Below are 25,000 nucleotides of genomic sequence, written 5' to 3' on the forward strand. Positions count from 1 at the left end.
GCCCCCCTCGTTCAGATCCCAGACCTGAGATCAAAAAAATCAATGACGTATCATTAATCAAAGTAAAGTTAAACCCAAAAATCAAGCTATAATCTGCTTCATTTTTCCCAATACTGTTCTCTGTTTCACGTGGCTCGTTTGTGTTAGCAGCCGGCCGGATCCCACCCCTCCAACATCGACGCGGAGATCGACTCTCTGACCAGCATGCTAGCGGACATGGAGAGCAACCCACTGTACCCCCGTACCCCACGGGCGCAGGTCAGTGACCCCCCGCGCTCGACTCGCATTGCCTTTCTTCAACAGGATTGTTTTGAGATTTCTCAAAAAGAGGATCACAGTGTCTCCAGATCACGCTCCCTCCTGCAACAGTGCTGGTGACTGAAATGAACGACGGACTGTGTTTTGGGAATAAAAAAAAAACCTCCTTGTTGCTGGAGGGAGCGTGGTCTGGATGCTCGGCGCTCCTTGGATGAGAAATTCCTTCTCCTAGCGAATGCTCCCAAGTAAATGTATTGGTTTAAGAGTAATGAGGTGTGATTTTGAAAAAATCTGTAACATGAGAGCACCTGTAGTATTATGACACACCACACACCCTGACTCTCTCTCTCTCTCTCTCTCCTGATCTATGACAACGTGCCTTATGCCAAACAGCCAGCCAACCGCTACAAACCCACAGCGCCACCTAGTGGTCAGCCCAAACCAGCCCCCAGCTACCACTACCCCCCCCAAAACCAACAAGCCCTCTCCCAACACCAACCCCACTACTCTACTGCGCCCGTGACCTACAGCAGCCCTCCAGTCTCCTCCTACACCTCCTCTCCCAATGCCCAGCCGTACCCCCCCTCCCCTGCCCAGCAGAGTTACACCCACCCCTCCCAGGGTTCCAAGCCCTACCCCCAGCCGGTGCCAGCCTCCTACACCACAGCCTCCACCCCCCCCGGCCCCAGGTTCAGCGTCCAGGTCCAAACCGCCCAGCCAGTCAGGAGCTATTCCCAAACGGGACGGCCGGCAGAGCAAGCCTACGCCCCTCCTTCACCCCGGCAGCACCCTGAACCCCCCTACAGGGAGCGAGCTCCCTATCCTGACTCGGGACAGGGCTGGTACCCCGCTCCTCCGCTCCCCTCGGAGGCTGCCAGCTCCCTGCCGGACGGTTCCAATGGAGGGTACCGGGGTTTTGCAGCTGCCCCCCCAGGCCCCAGACCCTACCAGCCCAGCGCTGGGGGGCCGAAGAGGAGCCAGGAGACCACCCCCCAGACTGCGGGGTACCCCCCAAACAAGGCGAGTCGAAGCACTGTTTAAACCTGGCTAATGAAATAATTACATTGCCTGTTTTGCAGTTCCCTTAACTACGTGTCATAGCAAGCGTGTGTTCTTATTTTAAAACATGATATTGGTGTGACTTTTAATATTTTCTTTTTCTGGAATAGCAAGCAGAAAATTAACAAAAAAAAAAAAAAAAAAAAAAAAAGGATCCACAGCTATAAATGATTCACAGAGAGTGGAAAGTAGACTTGACGTTCCTAGCAGCAGGCGCTGGTCTATTTCAAGGGCTCTCTTTAGGGTTTCAATGCAGCTGTATGTTCGTCAAATCATCCTGAATAACTAGCCCCACCCCCTACCCCCGATCCAGGGTCCAGTCAGTCGACCAGAGGACGAGCTTGACCGGTTGACCAAGAAACTGGTGTACGACATGAACCACCCCCCTACGGACCAGTACTTCGGTGAGATTGGGAGGGACTGGGAGACCTGTTGTAGACTGATATTGCCAGGAGCTTCGTAGCTATATTGTGATGTGCTCAGATCTCGGGGGAAGATGCAGCAGCAGGGTCTGTCTGTCTCTTCTAAGGCTGCGTGCTGACGCTGTCTCTGTGTGTCTGTCTCCAGGACGCTGTGCGCGCTGCGGGGACAATGTCCTGGGGGACGGGACGGGTTGCATCGCCATGGACCAGGTGTTCCATGTGGAGTGCTTCACCTGCATCACCTGCAATCGCCGCCTGAGAGGCCAGCCTTTCTACGCCATCGAGAAGAAATCCCACTGCGAGAACTGCTACATTGTGAGTGCTGTGTGTGTGTGTGTGTGTGTGAGAAGTCTTGCATCAACAGTCTTGTGTTTCAGGTGATGGCAGGTTTAAAACCGGCCAGCTGCACGTTTGTGTGTGTCTCTCTCTCTCTCTCTCATTGATTTAGTTACAGCTAAATATTATTCTCTACTCTGTTGCAGATCATCCTGGTTTCTGCCCTTTCTCTCCTCACTCTTTTTTTTCTCTCTCTCTCTTGCAGAGCACGCTGGAGCGCTGTTCCAAGTGCTCCCAGCCCATCCTGGACCGGATCCTGAGAGCGATGGGGAAGGCCTACCACCCTCACTGCTTCACCTGCGTGGTGTGCAGCCGCTGCCTGGACGGAGTGCCTTTCACTGTGGATACCACCTCCCAGATCCACTGCATCGAGGACTTCCACAGGTCAGTACAGACCAGACAGAGAGAGAGAGAGAGAGAGAGAGAGAGACACAGAGAGAGACACACACACACTGACACCTCCCAGATCCACTGCATCAAGGACTTCTACACATTAGTGTAGAGAGAGACACATTGATACAGCTCACAGATCTAACGCAGTGAGAGATCTATTGAAACACAAGGCACTTTGTAAATCTACTAGATAGAGGATATATAATATAGAGAGAGAAACAGACACACTTAGACAGCTCACAGATCCACTGCATAGAGGTATTCGGCAGGTAAGAGCAGAGCACAGAGAGGGACAGACACCTTCCTGATCCACTGCCTCAAGGAGAGGCGTCGAGGCACAGTGGGTACCGGCACACAGGATGAAAGCGGAGGGCAAAGTCCTGGACGGTCAAGCAAAGGTTTTTCTTGTTTTTGCGTGGCAGGAAGTTCGCCCCGCGCTGCTCTGTGTGTGGTGACGCCATCATGCCGGAGCGTGGCCAGGAGGAGACGGTGAGGATTGTGGCTCTGGATCGCAGCTTCCACGTGAGCTGCTACATGTGCGAGGTAATCAGCTACGCCACTCTGCCAGCAGGGCACGGGAACTGAAGCCGAAGCGCTCGCTACAGCACACGCGGGAGACGCTGCTGCACAGCACGCCTGCTGCTGTGGCGAGATTGCAGCTCGCAGTATAGTTCCACTGCTCTTACACGCTTTGTACTTTTCATTCACGAAATACAGCGCGGGCCAAGAGTTTAGCATCACCCTGTGGAATGAAATCATTTTGCTTCATGAAGTCGAAAGAAACCAGCCGATTTGAATCGCACTCCGCTTTGTAGTTTTCCAGATACTGAACGAAAAACTGATAATTGGGGGGGGGGTGACATTTCATTATGTAACGTGAAATACAACTGTTATGGTAGTCATTTTCTTTTGATGTAAAATTTTTTTTTAGACTTGTCCTCGAATTTCTAGATGATGCAAAAGTTTTGGCCTTAACTGTAGGTCTCAAAATGCATGTGTTTCCATTTTAAAACACATCTGGTACTAAACGAAGTTCTCGGTTTGCGCGCCTTGCCTTCCAGGAAGTCTGTCACTGTTTCACTTCCTTGGTCACTCCCAGCAGTGTCTTCAGGGTCACTGGCTGAAAGCATGTCAGTCAATGGAGGAATCAGCTGGTTGGTAAATGGTATATAAGCTTTTTTAAAAAAAATTATTGTGTGTTGCATGTTCCCATGTGTTGCTACGACTGTTCCAAGCAAGGTGTGTATGTTTTAATTATTTCTACATAACTACATTTCCCATCATCCTCCTGCTCGCATATATAACTGAGATGGATTTACCAGTGAGGAGCAGGAGTATGATGGGAAATGTAGTTCCGAGGTCCATGCAGGTTCATGTGAATCCACCTTGGAGACAGTGGAATTCAATTTAAAAGTTCAAAGTGGTCAAAATATATAAAACGGCCAGAGAGTGCACTGCAATTTTAAAAGTGCTCAAGGTGAAAATAATAATTCAAACGACACACGCACCTTATTTCACCTTATCAGCTGTAGCAACACATGGGAACACATAACACAATCAAATGAAAAGGTCCTTATATACATTAACAGGAAATAAGCCACTTGGAACAGTTTCACCCTCCAGGTGACCCAGGGAGTGCAAGACGGTCTCAAAGCACGGCTTTCAAACTGAGATTTCTTTAACCAGGTGTAGTTGGCAGAGAAAATGTATGGCACTCTTTTTGTTGTAAGCACTTTAACAGGAATGTTTTATTTGAACCCGTGTCCCTGTGTGCAGGACTGCGGCATGCTGCTGTCTTCGGAGGGAGAGGGGCGCGGCTGTTACCCTCTCGATGGGCACATCCTGTGCAAAGGCTGCAGTGCCCGGAGAATCCAGGACTTGTCTGCCAAAATATCCACCGACTGCTAACGGGACCCGGGACCCTGCACCCTGTGCGCACCCCACGGCCACTTCTAACAGGGCGAGTGTGAGTTCGGAACTGACTTCACTGAGGGGAGCTCTGAACCCCAGGACTGGGTGCAGCAGCAGCAGCAGCAGGGCTAGTGTGAGTTTGTAACCCTGCTCAAACTCCTGGCTCCTGATCATTTCAATATTAATAATAACAACAGACTTCATTGAGGGGAGCTCTGAACCCCAGGACTGGGTGCAGCAGCAGCAGCAGGGCTAGTGTGTGTTTCTAACCCTGCTCAAACTCCTGGCTCCTGATCATTGCAATATTAATAATAATAACACACTTCATTGAGGGGAGCTCTGAACCCCAGGACTGGGTGCAGCAGCAGCAGGGCTAGTGTGTGTTTCTAACCCTGCTCAAACTCCTGGCTCCTGATCATTGCAATATTAATAATAATAACACACTTCATTGAGGGGAGCTCTGAACCCCAGGACTGGGTGCAGCAGCAGCAGGGCTAGTGTGTGTTTCTAACCCTGCTCAAACTCCTGGCTCCTGATCATTGCAATATTAATAATAATAACACACTTCATTGAGGGGAGCTCTGAACCCCAGGAGTGGGTGCAGCAGCAGCAGCAGGGCTAGTGTGAGTTTCTAACCCTGCTCAAACTCCCTCAACACATTTTTGGATATGAAAGCTTACATTTGAAGGGAGTGTCTGTGCAGTATGGGGAAGCGCTGACTGGGAAGTACAATCTAACCCTACAGTCTACAGCTTTCTGGAATTTGAATTCGTGCAATAGCCAGCTCTTTTGCATCACCTAGAATTTTAGGATTGAGAGAGAAAACAAACACAAAAAAACCCACAAACACACACAAAACTAATATTAAATCATAATTTCAGATCTTTTATTTCACATCGTGTAATCAAAGAAACTACAAAACGGAAGCCATAATATAGCACCACAGTAGATTGTGAAGTATATAAATAAAAAAAAATTCAATATGTTCTCGGAATATTATTCAGCAGGTTTCGTTCGACTTTATGAAGCAAAATCAGTTCGTTCTGGAGGGTGATGCAAAACTTTTGGCCTACAGTGTAACCAACACACCATCGCTAACCCAGTGCAATGTTTATTGCTGTTGGATTTCCACAGCTAAACTTCCTTCTGATAGCATGGTTGCTTTAACAGTACCAGGTTAAACTAATGGCTAGCATAACCATGGGGGTGGTGACAATGGAGAAATTCTTTAAGAGAATCTGTGTCAGAAAATGATGTTTCTTTGTTCGGGGGTTCTCTCCAAAACGAAACTGTCTGTCTGTCTGCCCGTAGGAGGGGGTGAAGCCACTCCCAGTAATATTACATGCATGAACAGCTTTGGGGGAAACAAAATCCATGAAATCTGGTACTACGCTTGGATATGAAAACCTTTGTTTGCAAGCCGCGCTTCCAGTTTGTGTCGCGCTTCCTCGGTCACCCGGAGTGTGAAACTGTCCCCGCCCCTTTCGCCGGCTTCTTTCCTGTCATTGGCCAACCAGCTGCTTCCCCTGCTAACTGACATCCTGTCGGCCAGTAACCCAGAAGACACTGCGGCGATGGCACAGGAAGTGTAACGGATTTCCTGAGGAAAGTAGACCTAGAAACTGAGAGTTTTCTGTAAACTAAAGTAGCAGCAGATATCTGGAGTTTTGATAAGTCTTTGTAGCTTACACCTGACCACAGAAGCATGCAATGCAGGCTAGATCGGCCCATCGTTATATTAGTAAGCATCAGCGCCATCTAGAGCACAGTTGGTGTACTGCCAGCAAAGCAAAAGGAAATTACAGTTTCTGCTCTGGGGTGAAGGAAACACAGACCTAATAATAGTAAAACATTTGTGTAGCCATCAACATCAAGATGTTGGGGGGGGAAAAAAATAACAAACATTAAAATTTTGAAGCTGTGCTTTATTTGGGGGTGGGGCTTGTATGGGTGTTTAATGCTGTAATAAACACGGTGACCACCGGGGGGCAGAGTTGACACGCCTGTGTTACTGAAACAGTTGGCAGATATTTCACATTACCTTTCCACAGCGAGTAAGTTATTGTAAATAACTATTTTCTTTCTTAATTATGTTCTTTCTTTATAGTTTCATATGTAACACAGGCTGGATCGTCCAAAAGCCATCTAGTCTGTGTTGAGGTGTGTCCAGGAACTGTTCTTCCAGTTCTAGTTGCCAGACATATAATTCTATGCAAAACACGCTAGATCAGCCACCTCAAAGAGCAAGCCAGTGCCATCTAGTGGCCTTGCTGAGCTTTCTGATATATATAATTTTTTTTTTTTCTGGCAATACAGTGCTCTAGAATGGTGCTGACGCCAGCACCACTGTTTACAGACGTGAAGATTGGCTGACCTGGCCTGTTGCATATGTGTACTTTATAATATTAAAAGCAAATGCAATGACAAGCACATTTTCAGTGCTTAAGTGCAGTTCTGTTTCTTTTTAGTTTTTCCTTGATTTAAGCACCTTTGAATGTTTTAGAGTGATGTAGAGCTGCTGTTAAACTCCTTTTAAAAAAACAGTAACTTTCATGCATGGCCACCATATATAGGGATGGCTTAAACAACTCTTCTAGTCTTTTGTATAGGGACATATGGAAGATGCAAATGCATGATACTCCTCCTTTATATAAAGCAATGGGGGGGGGGGATTGAAAACATTAAAATAAATGTATATTATGTTTGCAAAAGCTTTATTTCAATATTTTGTACATGAATAGTTGAAAATCCCATAGAAATGTAATGCAATGAGAACTCTGCATCTGCTTCTCAGTGCACTGTAATACATTGTCCTGTTGTGAGAAACATTTACTTTCCATATTTAACAGTGAGTTTGTGGGCGAAAAAAAAAATGCTTTTAATTTTATTTCAAGATTTAAGGTGAGGAAAAATACTGAGATTTACAGCTCTGGCCAAAAGTTTTGCATCACCCCATAGAATGAACTCCTCCTGCTTTTAAAATGTTACATTAACGTATTGAGTTGCACACGGCTTTGTAGTTTTCCAGATACTCAACAAAAACTGTAATGCAGACTAGATCAGCTGAAGGTCCTTTAGAGAAGTTACAGACAGCGCCATCTAGTGATCTTGCCACCTTGGAAACAAGCTTCCTTTAGTTTTGCTGGCAATACACTTTTTGTGCACTAGATGGCGCTTGCTACTGAGAAAGATTGGCCTATCTATCCTGTGTTGGGTATGTCTATGGCAGGCAGCTAGATAGATCACCCATAAACTGTTAGATAGAAAACAACTATTTTAAATCTACTGCGCTTTAATGAAACATAAGACTTTGGGGATAGGCACGCTAATGAACGTGCACCCCTTTTGTACGAGTTAGTTTATTCCAGAAAGCAAGGAAGGAAGATGCCATCATGTCAAACAGAGGGGGGAGGGGGGTGACAGGTGGTTCTAGAAGAATATGTTAAGGACATTTCTATGCTGCTGCGTCGTGCCTGTGCTTTGATACAGAACTGCCTAAAGTGATGGAGCCCATTAATAAAGGTCTGTGTTTTACAGTAGCTGCAGTCTCTCTCTCTCGAACCAATGATTTAAAATCCATTGATCCGTTTTCTTCCCTGGGTTTACAAATCTTGTAAAAGCGTACCGTCTTCCCCCAGCTCTTAGCCCAAACCGCGCTGCCCTGTTTCCATTTCAAACTGTGCTGGCCAGGCGCTTGCGATTTACACTCTGAACCAATCTTGTGTTTATCGAAAGATGGGAAGAAGATGGGAATTTTGACCCAAATTCAGGAATTGCTAATTCTCGCGAAACGATAGCTTCTTCTACACCAGGGTCCATTTCGCTGTCCCCCAGTCCACACAGACCCAACCTGTGCCGGTATCAGGTTTGCGAAGTCACTTAACAGAGATTCGTTTAGGACTGCAGAGGGTGTCCTTATCACTGAACACGGGCCCTGAATATCATGTTTCCACTGCACTCAATAAAAAAATAAAGACCCATATAAACACAGCAACTCATCCATTATTTCATTCAGGAACAAGTAAAAGGCATTATTCTCAGGCTTTTATTACATATCTACATTTCAATTCCTGTGAGTGTATGTAGAGTGCGGGATGTCGTTCTCTGGCTGCAGGAGATCCGAAAACATTTTCAGAAGCAAGATCCGGGAGAGTTCCTAACAGGAGCAGAGACCAGAGGAGAAGTTACAGGACTGATGAGATATATTGTAATTTACTGGGAATCAGTTTATTTCAGCATGCGCATATCTATCTAGCTATCTATATATCTCTGTCGGTCAGCCCAAGTTAGGATTTTGTCTTCCATGGTATTTTTTGCCTTTACAAATATAAAATACATACAGAATATGTGCCATGCGTTACAGTGGAGATGGGTTTGAAATGTTTTTCCATGATGATCAGGGGAGCAGTGAAAACAGTGCAGGCGATAACCAAGAGCACAGAGCTGGCTTTCAACCCTTCAGCCAGTGTTAGGGAAGTTACTTTTAAAAGGTTATCCGTCACAGTTACAAATACTTACTTCTAGGGCTGTAATTTTACAGATGTTGTTTTTGGTTTGGTGTGGCTGCAGCTGGAAATATTCTCCTAAGACCCTAGCTATGGAACCCACTCCTTCGTTCGGACCCTGTGCGCCAGCAAGCTGATCTGAAAAGCGCGCTGGCGTGACCCAGGAGGCTTGACCCGCTGAAGCGCGTTCTGATTGGTGCATTACCCGCAGGCCTTTATTTTAAATGTGATTAAAAGTAACTAAGTTATATTTTCACGTACAATGTAATCCCTTCACCACGCTTCATCACCTGACTGAAAAAAGGAATCACTGGAGTTACAAGTTAATGGAAAGAGTAATCAGATTACATTAATGAATTACCTCCCAACACTACAGCTCTGGCCAAAAGTTTTGCATCACCTATAATTTTAGGATTGAGATATAATTAATAAAAAAAAAAAAAACATAATTTAAATATTTTATCTAACAGCATGTCATCAAAGAAACTACAAAATGATCTCGCAAAAGTCTACGGGAATCAATAATAGCAGCACAGTAGGATTTCATGTTAGATTTCGAAATGTCACATTTGTACATTTTTGTCAAATTGTGCATGTGGAACACTACAAAGCCAAGTGTAATTCAATATGATAACATTATTCATTAGGGCTCATTCGACTTTATGATGCAAAACTTCCGGCCACATCACTATAGAAATGACATTCAAACAATCCTCACGTTTTTTTTTTCATAAAGTTTCGTCTTTTACAGACTTTTATCCTTCTGCTTTAATCTTGTGTTCAGGGGAGCTCTGTATAATGTATTGTATAATACTGACACCTAGTGGCTGAAGGTTGGAACTAGCAGGAATCCTCAGAGAATCCACACAGAGGTGCAAGCGGTCATGCAAGTACGTATTTCACACTTTATAATTTTGCATCATTTGCATAGCCAATCACATCGAGGCCAACACACCGTGTTTATCAATAGATTATATATATATATATATATAGAGAGAGAGACTGGAGAGCCATCGATTTCAACATAAGGGTTGTTTTGCTTATAATGCTACGTTAACGTATTGAGTTACACACCGCTTCCTCAACTGTAGTGTTAATTTATTAAGCATACAAGTTCCTGGCTCTACCACCAGGGAGCGCTCAACACTGTGCTGTGATGACAGGCATGTATTTTATAAAGGATGACCAGCCCGTGTTGCTTCGGGAAAAGTTAGAGACCGGAATCTTGTGATCTTCTAGATGATGCCTCTCCAAAAGAAAACAGCTGTCCATGTTATTAGCGGGAGAGGTGTTCATCTGAATCCTGCTTTGTGACTCACACTTTCCAACCACACCTGCATTGACTCCTTCACACCTTACTGCAACAACATTTTACAGAGACTAGGGGGGGATGAACTAGACATCATCAACACCTGCTGCTGCTGCAGAGTCTCTTCCAATAGGACCTCGTTTGTTCAACCTCTTGACCCACCCTTTAACTTCAGAACCGAGCCTAGCCTAGAAATACCGTGCGTACCCAGCAGGACGACAGCATCGTTCATCACAACACGACACCTGCATTTAAAAAGACACAGGAGACTTGAACTGAAGTTGCAAAACTCAAAGTGTTGATAAAAGGGCCCCTAAGGACAGATTATAATATTAGACAGTGCTTCTAAATATATGAACATAATGAGAATTATGCACGGGTGTGTTTGGCACACACACCTGCGTTTTCTCTGTCTTTTTTCCCTGTGCTGCACACAGGCGAAGGCTTGTAACGAAGCAGTCTAGAAATACACCCAGACCTGACTTATACATAGAATAAATCCCTCAGTGCACTTCCGAACAAGTTTATCAGGAGTTCACCGATACACCGGCAAAAATAAATTAAAAGAAAATAAAAATAATCATTAAACCGTTAGAAGCGTGTAACTGCGACAAACTGGGTGTCCACTTCATTATACTCAGCCCTGACCGTGCCCAGACTCCACAAGGCGCTGGAAGGTGTCTGGAAAATGTTTCGTCTTTAATTGAACTACCATACGAGGGTGGGGGGAGGTATATTTTGCCGAACCTTAAATAAATTTAAATGAATGCATTGGTATGGTAAATGCATTTAATGATATTCCTGACCGGGTCTCTCCCCTGGCTTTGTTCCTCTTCCTCCTCTGGGTGGCCCTTCACTTCAGACATTAACAGGATTGCGGGGAGGTGTCGTTCAATATTAGAGGTAAGGGTGTTGACAACATTGTCTAAAAACAAACAAACAAACAACAACAACAGCAACAAAAACAAAAGCAGTGCTTAATAAAAATCGTGTGACTCAAAACGTAAACGCGCAAGCATCGAGAGGGAGAGGGAGAAGGAGAGGCAGAAGGAGAAGGAGAGGGAGAGGGAGAGGCAGAAGGAGAAGGAGAAGGAGAAGGAGAGGCAGAAGGAGAAGGAGAAGGAGAAGGAGAAGGAGAAGGAGAAGGAGAAGGAGAAGGGGAAGGGGAAGGAGAGGGAGAGGCAGAAGGAGAGGGAGAGGGAGAGGCAGAAGGAGAAGGAGAAGGAGAAGGAGAAGGAGAAGGAGAGGGAGAAGGAGAAGGAGAAGGAGAAGGGGAAGGGGAAGGGGAAGGAGAAGCTCAGTGAGCTAGTATTTTTTTTTGTGTGTGTGTGTTAGGGTGGTTTGTGAAATCTTCAATTGAATTCAACAAAAGACTGCAGCTAACGCCGAACGGGTCTGCTCTGTTTTTTTTGGGGTGTGTGTGTGTGGAAATTATTTCTTGGCGTTCGGCTTTTTAAAGGTAAGAAAATAACGCAGCACTTAAGCTGCTGGTTCTTGGTGTGTTTTTTTTTTTTTGTAGTTTGGTTTCAAACAGGAGAGGCTACATGTACCCCCCCCCTCCCTCCAATAAAAACAAGAAAATGCAGAAATAAACAGAGACGTGTTTTAGTGAAAAGGGGGGAGAAGGAGAAGTGAGTATTTGCAGAGGAAACGACACTTGAGTATTATTTGTTGTTGAAGGGACAATTGCGGGTTTGTGTTTTGTTTTTGTCTTTTTCATAAGAAAAATACAGAAAATGGCGGCTGTAGCGCTCAATGTTAGTCCTGAGTCGTGCCTTTAATTAATGTAATGTCAAAACAAGACGATACAAATAGGAGAGAACGATACAAATTGAAATCGGCGTGCCTTTTAGACGAGTCGGAGAGCATTCATTTAAATATACTGTCTGATAACATTTTTGCCAAGTGGTCTAAATCGACTTGGTTTCGCTTCAGAAAGAAATGATCAACACAGATACTTTTTAATTTTTTTTTTTTTGCCTGGCTTAATTCTCACGTTGTTGTTGTTGTTGTTGTTATTTTGTTGCTTGTGTTTTTAAAACGCTTGTAACTTCACGGAAATGCAAGTCTCACTGCAGTTTAAACGCAAAAGCAGGCATTTCCTGTGCTGTTCTCAGCCTTGCCACAGGTCAGGCATTCACAAACTTGGCAGCCCTGTTTTATTATGGAGATCGATGCAGAAACTAACAAGGGCTTTAATTACAGTGTATAGACAATCCAGTGTTAAAAGTGCGTTAATTAAAAGGGAACCTAGTTCAGAGTGTTGTGTTTCTGTCTTTAACCTACAGGCCTGGGCTCCTGTCTGCTTGGGTCACAAATGAGTTTGGTCAACACAGCCAGACAGACAGACAGACAGACAGAAAGTGGACACTGGTGTAGTCCGCAACACAAGCACCAGCACACGGGTTCAGCACAATTGTCAGTGTCTGGCTGGAAAGGCTGGCTGGCAGAAAGGGGGGGAGGGGGGTGTTGTTGAAGAACATGCTCAGACTTGCATAGTTTCAAAAGTTCAATAGTGTAATATTGCATACTATGACAGTGGTGGTCTGCTTGACTCGGTTTAGTTTCAGTAACGCTGATGAAGGCTCTAGAGCCCAAACGCTGCTCTGCTTGACTCGGTTTAGTTTCAGTAACGCTGATGAAGGCACTAGAGCCCAAACGCTGGTCTGCTTGACTCAGTTTAGTTTCAGTAACGCTGATGAAGGCACTAGAGCCCAAACGCTGGTCTGCTTGACTCAGTTTAGTTTCAGTAACACTGATGAAGGCACTAGACAAAACATTGGTTGCATATTCTAGTTGTATCAGATTTTATCAGCAATATTTCTGAAGACACGCTCTGTCTGAGAAGCCTTGATTGCAACTTCTTTGTCGGGTGGTTTCGCAATCCGCACCAAACCCTAAACTGTTTCGCGTCGGCAGAATTGTGTCTCTCTGTGTTGCAGCCTGCGTGACCAGTGACTAAAATTAACCAAGGAAGCCATCTGACAGTTTAATTAGCTGGGCTGTTCATTTCGGAAAAGCTTTAAACAAACAACAGATGATCAGGATACAACAGTGCGCCTGGAGTTACATCACTTGCAATGTGAGGTACAGATCGAAGGAGGTTCTGATGAGGGGGTGTGACGCACTGAGGACGCTTACAATACTGTGATCAATTCTGCACAGAAGGGACACTGTGGCCCGGGAGAGAGTCCAGCCAGACCAGGCTTTAAAGCACAAGCAAGCTGAGGTGATGGAGTGAACAGAATCGTGGAGCCTAGAACAAAGAATTAGGAGGGGGGGGCACACTTGATTGAAGTCTTTAACATCTTTTAAAGGGAGTTGACAAAGTTCACTCTAAACCATTAAACCCAACACAGAAACCAGCACCAGAGGACACAGAGAGTGGTAGACTTGACTTAATGCTCAGAGCCAAATAGCCATCCTCTGTGAATGACCTTCTTGTGTTCTAATCGCGCATAGTGTTATCTCCCTGATAAAGGCATTGGCGTGCCTGCCTGGCTGCTCTTAGACAATGTGGAGTTTGAAGATAGCAGCTGTGTTTGGGTGCCTGCACCTCTCTGTCCATCTGTTTGTGTGGTGTACAGTTACAGATGCCTGGTGAGCTGCCAGCTCTCGTGACGCGGAAGCGGCTGGCTTTGAGTTTAGGTGCTCTGCAGCGAGAGGGAATGTCACGGGGGATTTTTGAGAGATTCCCTAATCCACTGTCTGATGGTGTGGTAAATGCAACCAAGCCTTTCCTTATCAAAAGGAGCAATGCTGTCCTCCTCCTTGTCTCAGATTGTTCTGGTTTATCAATCCTCTTCAGTCACTGTGTGTATAATGGTGCTGTGTGAAGTTTCCTATGTCCAGCTGTGGCTAAAAGTTTTGCGTCATCCTATAGATCGAACTCATTTTGCTTCATAAAGTCGAATGAGACCTGCTGGATAATATTCCATTAACATTGCATTGCACAATGCTTTGTAGTTTCCCATATACTTAATGAAAAATGTGACATTTCGAAATCTAACATGAAATACTACTGTGTTGCTATTATGGCTTCAGGTATAGACTTTTGCAATCTCGTTTAGTAGTTTCTGTGATTGCATGATGTTGAATAAGAAAAAAACAAAATTATGTTCATAGATAATTATAGTTTTTTTAGATATATATGTATAACATTTTTTAAAAGAAATTCTCAATCCTAAAATTACAGATGAAGCAAAACTTTTGAAGTTTGCAATTGAGATGTGTGTGATCTAAAATACATTTTCAGACTGCACCCTCACACCTGTCTTAACATGGCTTTGGCAAACGTTTTAAAGATAGTTTTTGCTTTGAGCTTGTCTAGAGTATCCTCTGTAGTGTGTTTGTGTGTTTTTGAATAAATAGGCTGGGGAGGTGGGATCTCTCTTCACCCGCTCTGCGGCGCCCCCTACAGCCCAGGGGAGCCGAGTGAGCTTGGGGGTGGAGATTTGCTGAGCTGGGCTGGTCGTTGTCCTCCAGAGGCTGCAGACATCCAGCCTCGAGCTCCTGGGTGTTAGAAGACTCCGATTGGCTCGTGGGATCGGAGGACGCCCCCTGAGAAGCAATAATAATAATAATAATTGGGCAAATAATTGGAGATTCTAAACTAAACAAAGGATAGCAAGGCTTAGTCATTGAAAGCAGGTGGGAGTTTATCCCATGCCTCGCCTCGCCTTGCTGTTTGAAGTGATTAACAGCTGTAGGCTGGAATATTTCCACTTGTTATAGCCAGCGAGTAACCCCTGGGGTATTCCAAGGACTGTTTACAGAGTGTAACCCCCCCCCCCCCCCCTACCTTCCCCCTCTGTCTCCTAGCAACCTCTGGACCAGTGAGGAGGCAGGCTGAATCTCGCGCAGTGAAGCCGGACTCCTTGTCTGCAGCATGTCTGGCCCTGGTAAGGCATGTTTATTACCTCTCAACCATCTGTACGTGGTTACAGTCAGCTAAAATCAGCCACGGTTAAACTCACACTAGTAATTATTTATTTGGGTCCTTTTACACATTGCATTGCCGCAAAATGAAATGCATTTCATCCCTCGTTGTGTGTGTGTGTGTGTGTGTGTGTAGAGCTTCGAAATACAATCTGAAAACCAGATGTCTTTAGAGTAACTGAGAACTTTCTTTAGCCCAACGCAGTACCAGGTGTGTGTGTGTATGTATGTGTGTATATATATATATATATATATATATATAACACGCTGTAAAATGTGTATCTTTCAAAACTACACTTTTGTGCCTATATAGCAATCAGGGTTTCTTAAAGCTCTATGGAATATGTCTGCTACAAACACTAATCACCTGAGTGAACAGGTGATGAAACCGAAGCTGACCCGCCTTATTTGTTCTGACCCCGCCTTCTCGGCATAATTCTCCAATCGGGACCTGTAGTAGGCGGGGCTAACGGCTAACTTGCAGACCAGGAAGGATCCTGTAAATAACCAGGTAGAGTTCCAGACTCCCAGGTCCTTATTGGAGAATCGAGCTGATCAGATGCAAGCAGCTGCATGTTGAACTTCACCTCATATCTTGCCGGCTGTCTTTCTGGTCAAGTAAGGAACAGCTTCGCCTCAAAGCTGATCCGCTCCCTTGAATAGGTGAGTGTCTTTGCTGTGGTGTTGTGGGTACAGAAAAGATCAAGCTTAGGAGAGACTAGGATTGCTGTGTTCAGTTCTGGTCATCCACAAGCTGGTGAGTCTACTATAGAGGAACCAGAATAATCCTGGGGTTACTAGAGCTTTGGAGAGCGAGGGACCCAAATCCAGCCTGGAACTAAAAGAATTAAGCAGGGGACAAGACCTGAAGTGTTTGAAAGCCTTAAAAACCCGAAGCACAGCTCAAACCAGGACCAGACGACGCAGCTGGAAAGTAGAGACAGACTCTGGACAGAGGGAAGGAGACGCTTCTTGAGAGAGAGAGAGAGAGAGAGAGAGGGGGGGGGGGGAGGATGGGCTACCTAGTCACGGTGTTGCGTTTCGAGATCAACCAGCTGCCAGGAGAACGTTTTCATTTATTACAGAATTGTGCCTTTTTTTAAAATGTGTCCCTGTAATACATACTGCCTATAAATATCTCAGTGATGGCTGGGGTAGGCAATTTGCTGGCGTGTTTAAAACATGCATGCTTTTCTTCCAGTTTAGTTATGTTGATTTTTAAGAGACAGCCCAACGACCCAATAAAAGGAATTTTAGGCTCTGTTATTGAAAGGAATTCCGACCGTTTATTGCAGTGCTGTAAAAGACAGAATGGAGTATCAGGCTTATTGCGCAATGAGCAGAACGTGCCCCCAGGAGACTTCTTAAAGCTGTTAGAAACACTGTACCGGTAAATAATTACCTTGTAGCAAATACTTGGTGTTTAATACCTTGCTTGCTTATAGACTGCTCGTGTAGCTCTCTGGATCCGCCCATCCTGCTCTGCCCTGGACTCGCCTGACCTCAGCACCACGTTACTGGATCCTCAGCTGATGCGCTACCCTTGCACTGCTAATCTGTCACTGTAGAGATAACTCGCTGTGATACTAACTTGTTGCATCCCAGTTCATATTGTATTCTAGCAGTGTTATTATTTGCACTGACTGTAAACTCCACTGTATTTATAGTATGAAGCTTGCAATGTAACCCTGCAGTGCAACACCTGTGTGAATCGCAGTTACAGTGGAATTGCAATCAGGTATAATTGGATGAAGGCACCTGCCAAGTAAGCTAATAATATTATCTGTAGTCAAACCTTGGCACGCGTATGTAATTGTATTTGTCCCATATAATTGATTAGTGAGAGTTCTGCGCACGATCATTGTAGCTGGAATTGTAATTGGGTGGAGTGGAATTGCAGTTTCGGCAAAAGATGCTCCTGTCTTTTGTAATTTTAACTGACCCTGGGGGCGTGTGTGGGACGAGACCCTGTTTTCTGCAGGGGCCTCATTAGGGGTGCTGCCACGGACCGCACAGACGCCAGCTACCAGAGTGAGCCTTGACAGAAAAACAGGGCGTGCTTACTGTAACCAAGAGAAGGTTTGCCCTTTCGGCTAAACTAACAAGCTATTCAAGGGAACACATTGGCATGCATCGAGTGTCCACGTGACTGCCCTACCTACAACCCTGATCCACACGGATCGCATTGTGACAGCGTCTAGAGTGTATAAAGGGAGTGGAAAACCAGTTTGATGTCTATAGACCGTGCAGAAGGACCTGCTTGTAGGTGTGTCTGTGGCTCAGCTAATCAGTCAAACTCGCTCTGCAGCATTCTGATCCACTTCCATTGCCGCGGGTCTACGTCACTCCGACCTGCACAAAGAGCAGGCGATGTGATTTCTCAACCCCAGCGCTCCCTCAACCGTAATGCAGGGATGGAAATAGCCATCCCCAGGTTATCCTGCCAGCTTGATAAGCCACACTGTATAGGGAGCAAGCTCAGGTCTTTGATAGACCCCTAGTAAAACCAGGATTGTCTCAAACTGCTATGCAATGGGAGTCTTATTTCAAGCCCTGTTTTACATCAGCTGGTTACTGATATGGCCGAGGTTTCCTGCTGGAAACACTGGTGCTTGAAATCTCTGATCTGTTGAACTTCGATCTGTGTGGTCTGTGATCTCTTCAGCGTGTGTTTGCACCACGATAAACCTCTCCCCTTTCAGAAGGAGCACTTGTTTTTGCGCGCTGTATTGCCAGCAATTAAAAGCTTCAGCGGTCCTTCAAGGGGATTCTAGTGAGTAAAATAATTTTGTCACTACACAGGGCTCAAAGGTTGAAACCCAGAATTGTAGTGTGTGTTTGACATGTAATGGGGGGGGGCGGGGCGCCGTGAGATGCTGCCTTCAGACTTGGTACACAGCTGTGCTTCCCAGAGCTCCACGTCTTGTCACATGGAATCTGTTTCTGTAGCCCCTGTTGTGGTTAAAGGCTCACTGTTTTGTCATTGGGTGTGCGATCCATGCTGTCGGGGAGGTGCAGTGTCTGCTAACGGGGTCGTGTTACTCTTGTGTTCTGTTTGCGGGGGGGCTGTAGGTCACTGACGAGCTCGCTGTGTTTTCTCCGCAGGTTATCCACCTCCGAACCAGCCCCCCTACCCGGTTCCACAGCCTGGGGGATACTCTGTGCTCCCCTACCCCATGGCTCACCCCGGATATGGAGATCCTAGCCAGCCCGCCCCAACTCCAGGATTCACTGTCTACCCTCAGCCTGGGGGCTACCAGCCCTCCCCTCAGCCTGGGGGCTACCAGCCCCCCCCTCAGCCTGGGGGCTACCAGCCCCCCCCTCAGCCTGGGGGCTACCAGCCCTCCCCTCAGCCTGGGGGCTACCAGCCCCCCCCTCAGCCTGGGGGCTACCAGCCCCTCCCTCAGCCTGGGGGCTACCAGCCCCCCCCTCAGCCTGGGGGCTACCAGCCAGGTCCGCTGAGCCCCCCTCACGGGTACCAGCCTGCCCCCACCAATCCCAGGCCCTCCCCGGCACACGATCCCCACAACCAGGTCACCCCTTACTCTGCTGTGCCCACCGGAGTGCCCCCAGGGCTGGAGTACCTCACACAGGTAAGCAGGGAGAGGTGGCATGGTTTTTTTATTCATTCACTATATTCTGACATCATTTTTACCACATCTCTCCAAAGTTGTGTTTTTTTTTTTTTTTTTTGTGTGTGTGTGTGTGTGGATTCCCGGTTCCAACAAGTTCATATGCGCATTTTGAAAGAAACCATATTTTCATTTAAAAAAAACAAAAACAAAAAAAACCCAGATATCTGCTTCTAACACGAGATTAAAGAAAGTTTTCAGTTTGCTTGCCTTGATTTCCAGGAAACCTGTTCCACTGTTTCCAGCTGAAACTCTGCTGGAACTGAAGAGCAGCATGGATAACACAGACTTCATGAAACAAGATTGCACTCAGTTAAAAAAAGTCCAGTGTGTGGAACAGAGGACTCAGGATTTCTGCTCTTTCTTTCAGATCGATCAGATCCTGGTTCACCAGAAGGTTGAACTTCTTGAAGGTAAGAGTGGGAATGAAACGGCTGAGTTCAGGGGGAGTCTCTTATCCTTCGATCGCGGGTTCAGTCACAGGAAGTTCTAGGCATCAAAGTTTGACCCTTTCATCCCTGACAGGACCTCAAGGTCCTGCCTTATCTTAGTGCTGTGTGTTTAGCTATTACGTCCTGTTCCCTTATACGACTCTGGTCACACGTTTTGCATCACTGAACTAATTTTGCTCTATAAAGTCGATTGAAACCTGCTGAATAATGTTACGCTAACATGTTGAATCACACACCGCTTTGTAGTTTTCTATCTGCTTCACGAACAAATCTGATATTTCAAACATTAATTACTACTTTACAACTAGCAGGGGTTCCGGTTATGCGATATAATTTTGTACTTCCTTGATTACATAAATAAAAGATCTAGATTTTGTTCATACATTTTTAATGTCTCAATGCTAAAATTCTAGGTGATGCAAAACTTTTGGCTAGAGTTCCTTTTTCGATCGCATGACTTAATTTTGCATTCTTCAGTGTGACAGAAATTCAGGACCGCAAGGGTTAATATAATAATAATCATCTTTGTATAGCACCTTTCATAGCAGAGCACCATCACAAAGCTTTTTATAAGATACGAGACTAGGGGGTGTAAACTATGCATAAGGGTCACTTGCAACAACGTCTCGCCCCAAAGACGCAGCACAAGGAGGTTCAGTGACTTGCTCAGGGTCACACACAGTGAGTCAGTGGCTGAGCTGGGATTTGAACCTCCTGGTTACAAGCCTGTTTCTTTAACCACTGGACCACACAGCCCTCCTATAGGGTCCGCATCGAAGTAATTTCAATTCGCCTTTCGGCGTGTTTCTGTGAATAAATAGCTAAAACCCCAAATATAGAAATCTGAGGTGTTCTTCAGTGCCCGCTGTGTCGTCATCTCGCTCCCTCCTCTCACCCAGCCTTCATCGGCTTCGAGACCAACAACAAGTACGAGATCAAGAACAGCGTGGGCCAGAAGATCTACAAGGCCACGGAGAAGAACGATTGCTGCAACAGGAACTGCTGCGGCTCCCTGCGTCACTTCAACATGAAGATCACCGACAACAGCGACAACGAGGTCATCCGCCTGGTGCGACCCTACAAGTGTGCCAGCTGCTGGTGCCCCTGCTGCTTGCAAGAGGTACTGCGCCCCACCGCGACAGCACAGCCCTGCACCGGGGGGGGGGTGTGAGCACTGTGTCTAGATAGTCACTCTGAGCTGAGGAGGGACTGGGAGGGAGGGAGGCAATGTGGATCTAGTGGAGCTGAGGAGAGACTGGGAGGGAGGGAAGCAGTGTGGCTCTAGTGGAGCTGAGGAGGGACTGGGAGGGAGGGAAGCAGTGTGGCTCTAGTGGAGCTGAGGAGGGACTGGGAGGGAGGGAAGCAGTGTGGCTCTAGTGGTTGTAGCTGAGACACTGGGAGGGAGGCAGTGAGGCCGCTCTGCTGACTCATGTGTGTTTCTGACGTCAGTTGGAGGTGCAGGCTCCGCGGGGCACGACGATCGGCTATGTGGTTCAGACGTGGCACCCCTTCCTGCCCAAGTTCTCCATTCAGAACGCCTCGAGGGAGACCGTCCTGAGGTTGGTGGGGCCCTGCTTCGCCATCAGCTGCTGTGGAGATGTCAACTTCGAGGTACTGGAGACTCAGCCTCACCTTTCAGTGTTTCTGGACTGGATGCAGAGTTCTTGTGTGTCTCTTTCTGTCTAACACTCTCTAATCCTCTCTCCCTCCCTCTCCTCTGTGCTTGTCTCTCTCTCTCTGCTGTGTGTGTGTGTCTCTCCCCTCTCTCTCTCTCCTCTGTGCTTGTCTCTCTCTCTCTCTGCTGTGTGTGTGTGTCTCTCCCCTCTCTCCCTCTCCTCTGTGCTTGTCTCTCTGCTGTGTTTGTGTGTGTGTGTGTGCGTCTCTCCTCTCCTTTCTAACACCCCCCCCTCTCTCTCTCCCTCTCTCCCCTGCTCTCGTGCTCAGTTGAAGTCGAAGGACGAAGGTGCCAGTGTGGGTCAGATTAGTAAGCAGTGGAGCGGGCTGCTGAAGGAGGCATTTACAGACGCGGATAATTTCGGGATTCAGTTCCCCCTTGATCTGGACGTGAAGGTGAAGGCGGTGCTGCTTGGGGCCTGCTTCCTCATCGTGAGTACCGGGGAGAGAGGGAGAAGAGGAGGGGAGAAGGGAGAGGGTGGAGACCTCAAAGAGTGCTCCGAGCTGCAGCCTGACTGTCTGTCTGCTCACATGTGCATTTGATGGATGCAGGGCAGAGTGATCAGTTTCGCTGTGCTGTATGTTTGCTCTTCACAGCTGTGAGAACTTCACTGGGAAGTGTCTGGGTTGTTACAGGACGCAGTATGGCCAGGCTTACCCTTTCATGCATGGCCCCCTTATATGGGGACACATGGAAAACTGAAATGCATGATGATCTCCTATGAGGGTGCCATTTGTTTCCATATAAAGCAAGGGGAAATTTTTTTAACTTTCAATAAAAAGTATGTTAATATAGAAGAAAGGTTACACATTACATGTAACTGTAATCCGATTACATTTTCCAGTAACTTGGAACTAATAGCGGTTTTCAGGCAAGTAATGCCTCCCGGGTCACGCCAATGCGCTTTTCAGATCATCTCACTGGCGCGCAGCGTTCAGAGGAGGGAAGGACTGGGTTCCATAGCTAGGGTGTTAGGAGAATATTTCCAGCTGCAGCCAGGGGGGAAAAAAACAATCCTGAGAAGTAACTATTTGTAACTAGTTGCAGTTTTGTTCAACAGATTACTTTAACTTCCCCAACACTGACTTTTACATTATACTTCATAAATTTAAAACCGGGGGTCTATCTGAAACATTTCTGGTCCCGCTGTGTCCCAGAGGATGTGGGTGTGTTAAAATTTCCACAGGATAGATTTGCCACGATCCATCTGTGTTAGTCCTTAGGGTTAGAGATACTGTCTTTATTTCTTCCTTTGAGTTCGTCATGGAAACAAGGCCCGAGCAGGTGTTCTGACCCAGAAATATTGTTCATATAGTTTAAAAAAAAAAAACAAACAAAAAAAAAAAAAAACTCTTGTCTCCATTCTGAAATTCTAGGTGATGCAAATGTTTTGGCCCCGTGCCGAGTGGAGATGGGCGTCGCTGACCAGCCTGTTGTCTTGTGTGTTCCAGGATTTCATGTTCTTCGAGAAGACTGCGGAGTCATCCCAGCGCAACACCGTCCTCTCCTGAGAGGAAGCTGGACCGAGCGGCGCCAAAACCAACGCCAGAATTATTTAAAAAAAAAAAAAATCATCCCAGAGTCCTTTGCAAAGTGCGCCCCACAGCTCTCAAACAAAGCAAACCAAACCAGTGAAGCCTCAAAACTGGAAGGAAACCGCACTTCTACACAATCTGGTGGATTTTAATCCGTTGATATTCTGAGCAGGGGGTGTTTTAGAGCATTTCGCAGCACTGGGTGGAGGGTCAGCCTGGACTGTAAAATGCTCTAATACTATCCACTTCTGTCTTGTCAGGGGTACAGACTGATCAAATCAATTAGTTAGCATGGAGAAATATCTACTGCCCGGCCGCTTTATTAGTACCTGTGTGTGTCTCCCCTCTCCGATCGGGGTTGGCATGGCCCTGGAGGGGGGCATGTTCTCCTGGTATACCCCCGGGGGGGCCCTTGATGACTCTGAATCAGTAGTTGACTGAAGCATCAAGTGTGCCCAGCAATGCTGAGCCCTGACGGCTGCTTTCAATAATGCAGCCTCCACTGAGCCAGAATAGACTGAGGAGCAGGACAGAGACTTCTTCCACGGACGCCACAGTGATCTCAATCCGACTGCGTGAACGATTCGTCATCACCACCCTCTGCCTGCCTCTCTGCACTCAATATGAACGAGGGAATGGATCTAGACGCCTCCCAGCGCCTTGTGGAGTCCGGGCCACGCCAGGGCTGTGATCGGGGGGCGACGGTGACCCCATATTCGGGACAGGTCCTAATAAAGTGGCCGGGGCAGTGAATATCCCAATATATTGATCAGCTTAGCCAATATTGCATTGTGATACTTTTCGATGTTTCCGATGCTTGATTCAGGTGTGTGGTGAAAGCCGCTGACCGTTTTGAATGGGGTTTGTAACGGTACACTGAAGATACGATGTGTGTGGTGCAAAGCCCGCTGAATTAATGATGGTCTTTGATGTTACAAGACCATTCGAGTGCCCTTTATCTCAGCCTGGGCGAAATACAAGATGGTGCACAGTTGCCTTAGAGTAGTTAATATCCTGTATCCTAGAGGGGGTAGCTTCAAACTGAATTTTGTGATTATTGTCTGCTGGTTTTCGTTGCAACCGAACTAGACCCTTCATTGAACCAGTAAGCAGTTTAATTAGGGTTTTTTAATTTTAATCTCTCACCTGGAATCATTTGCAAACACCTTAAAATTTGTGTCTGCTCTGATTTAGAACAGACTTCTGAAAAGACTCCTCCGAGCAGGCGTGGGGAAGCCGATTAGCGTCACGCTGTACGCAGAAGCCTGTGAAACACAAATACCCCCCGCCCCCCCGACTCTTTTCCAAAGGTTTTCAGAAGCAATTCAGTAAGCATTGGGGAAAAAAAAAAATTATATAATTATAATTTGAGCAGAAAAACGATGAGAGAATCAAACAGACTGTGTAGAGTAGCACTTTTATGTGATTACATTTTTTAATGACTTGGATTTTTAAACCTGTGTGCCTATTTAAGTTTGCAACAAACCTGTTTTGAATGACCTGTTTTTGTTTCAAAGGAAGTCGAGACACAGCTCAGCCTCGATCTCTTCTACGCGGGCTTCCTCTGACGTCTTGATTCTGTTTGGGGTTTCATGCATTCAGTTGCAGACTGGAGCTACCCTTTGATAAAAGTTTCTCATTGTAGTAAAGCCTAGTGGAAGCATAATAAGAGCATAATCAAATGTAGTAAAAGCATAGTGAAGTGCAGTAAAGTAAAGAAGACATGATCCTTGTAAAGCCATGCAAACTGGAGTTCTCGCGGTGTTCCAGAACCCCCTTGCCATTGTGTTTGTTCCCAGGGCTCGGAACACTTCCTTCTGCAAGCCTTGTGTGAAATGAGCCGCGGTGTTCAGCGATGGATTGAGTTGCCGTGCACACTGCAGACGCTGTCAGAGGTTACTGGAGCAGCGTTAATTAATGCCCTGGCTCTTGTTGCTCTGATCTCTGATTGGGGGGGTAATACAGAGAGACTTCACTTCATTACAGTGACTTTGAGAGTGGTTTTTTTTTTTTGCTTTTCCTCCAAAACCTGTTGCTCTGCCATTCTTTAAAATGCATGACATAAAATAAAAAGATTGCAGTAACGCCCCGCCCACATCGATCACGTCGACACTATCTATTTCAAAAGTATGAACCTGTTTGAACGTTTTATGCCAAGTCTGTCTAAACAGAGCTGCTTTTTCGTTCATGTTGCCTGCCATAAATATTATGCAAGCTAGATCAGCCAAAAGTGCTTTATGTCAATATGCGCCATCTAGTGAAGAGCTAGCGTATTGCCAGCAAAACTTGATCCAAAGTGGCAGAACACTAGATGGCGCTGTGTCTTGCTTCTATAAAGGATTATCTGGAGCCCTGGTCCTGGGGGACCCCCTGTGTCTGCTGGTTTCCAGCTGAGCTCTCAATCGCTGAACTAGACCCCTAGTTAAACAGATAATTCGCTTAATTAGACCTTTTTACTTGTTTTCAGCTCTTAAACAGCTGTAGATTTCAAATTAGCGTACCACAGTATTTCAGTAATTATGACTGGGACCACCCTGAGCGTTTAAACGCATATACTATCATGGGACCAGCTGCT

General features: G+C 46.2%; 2 protein-coding genes across 5 annotated transcripts in view; both read left to right on the forward strand.

The window, feature by feature from the left end:
- LOC121306457 (thyroid receptor-interacting protein 6-like) overlaps positions 1-4,526 on the forward strand; it is a 6,880-nt gene extending 2,354 nt beyond the window's left edge. The window contains exons 2-8 of the mRNA XM_041238178.1: positions 151-258; positions 652-1,278; positions 1,631-1,721; positions 1,885-2,054; positions 2,281-2,459; positions 2,891-3,011; positions 4,245-4,526. Coding sequence (XP_041094112.1) covers positions 151-258; positions 652-1,278; positions 1,631-1,721; positions 1,885-2,054; positions 2,281-2,459; positions 2,891-3,011; positions 4,245-4,376 — 1,428 coding nt within the window. The 3' untranslated portion in view covers positions 4,377-4,526. The remainder of the gene's footprint in view (positions 1-150; positions 259-651; positions 1,279-1,630; positions 1,722-1,884; positions 2,055-2,280; positions 2,460-2,890; positions 3,012-4,244) is intronic.
- Positions 4,527-10,994: 6,468 nt separating this feature from the next.
- LOC121306529 (phospholipid scramblase 2-like) lies at positions 10,995-22,714 on the forward strand. Of its 4 annotated transcripts, none has more exons than XM_041238287.1 (8): positions 10,995-11,096; positions 15,015-15,094; positions 18,237-18,724; positions 19,134-19,176; positions 20,115-20,335; positions 20,665-20,826; positions 21,160-21,321; positions 22,342-22,714. In XM_041238287.1, exons 2-8 carry the CDS (start codon positions 15,082-15,084, stop codon positions 22,399-22,401), a joined length of 1,149 nt encoding a protein of 382 aa, XP_041094221.1. In that variant the 5' UTR covers positions 10,995-11,096; positions 15,015-15,081; the 3' UTR covers positions 22,402-22,714. The 4 variants fall into 4 exon arrangements, with proteins under 4 accessions (XP_041094221.1, XP_041094220.1, XP_041094222.1 ...); XM_041238286.1 differs by lacking the exon at positions 10,995-11,096 and adding an exon at positions 11,471-11,652; XM_041238288.1 differs by lacking the exon at positions 10,995-11,096 and adding an exon at positions 11,782-11,824.
- Positions 22,715-25,000: the final 2,286 nt, after the last annotated feature.

Source organism: Polyodon spathula, chromosome 48 (assembly GCF_017654505.1).
Source record: "Polyodon spathula isolate WHYD16114869_AA chromosome 48, ASM1765450v1, whole genome shotgun sequence".
Taxonomy (NCBI): domain Eukaryota; kingdom Metazoa; phylum Chordata; class Actinopteri; order Acipenseriformes; family Polyodontidae; genus Polyodon; species Polyodon spathula.

Coding starts and splice junctions, on each gene's coding strand:
- LOC121306529 (XM_041238287.1), top strand. Junction 18,725..19,133: donor GGCTGGAGTACCTCACACAG/GTAAGCAGGGAG, acceptor TCTTTCTTTCAG/ATCGATCAGATCCTGGTTCA. Junction 19,177..20,114: donor GAAGGTTGAACTTCTTGAAG/GTAAGAGTGGGA, acceptor CCTCTCACCCAG/CCTTCATCGGCTTCGAGACC.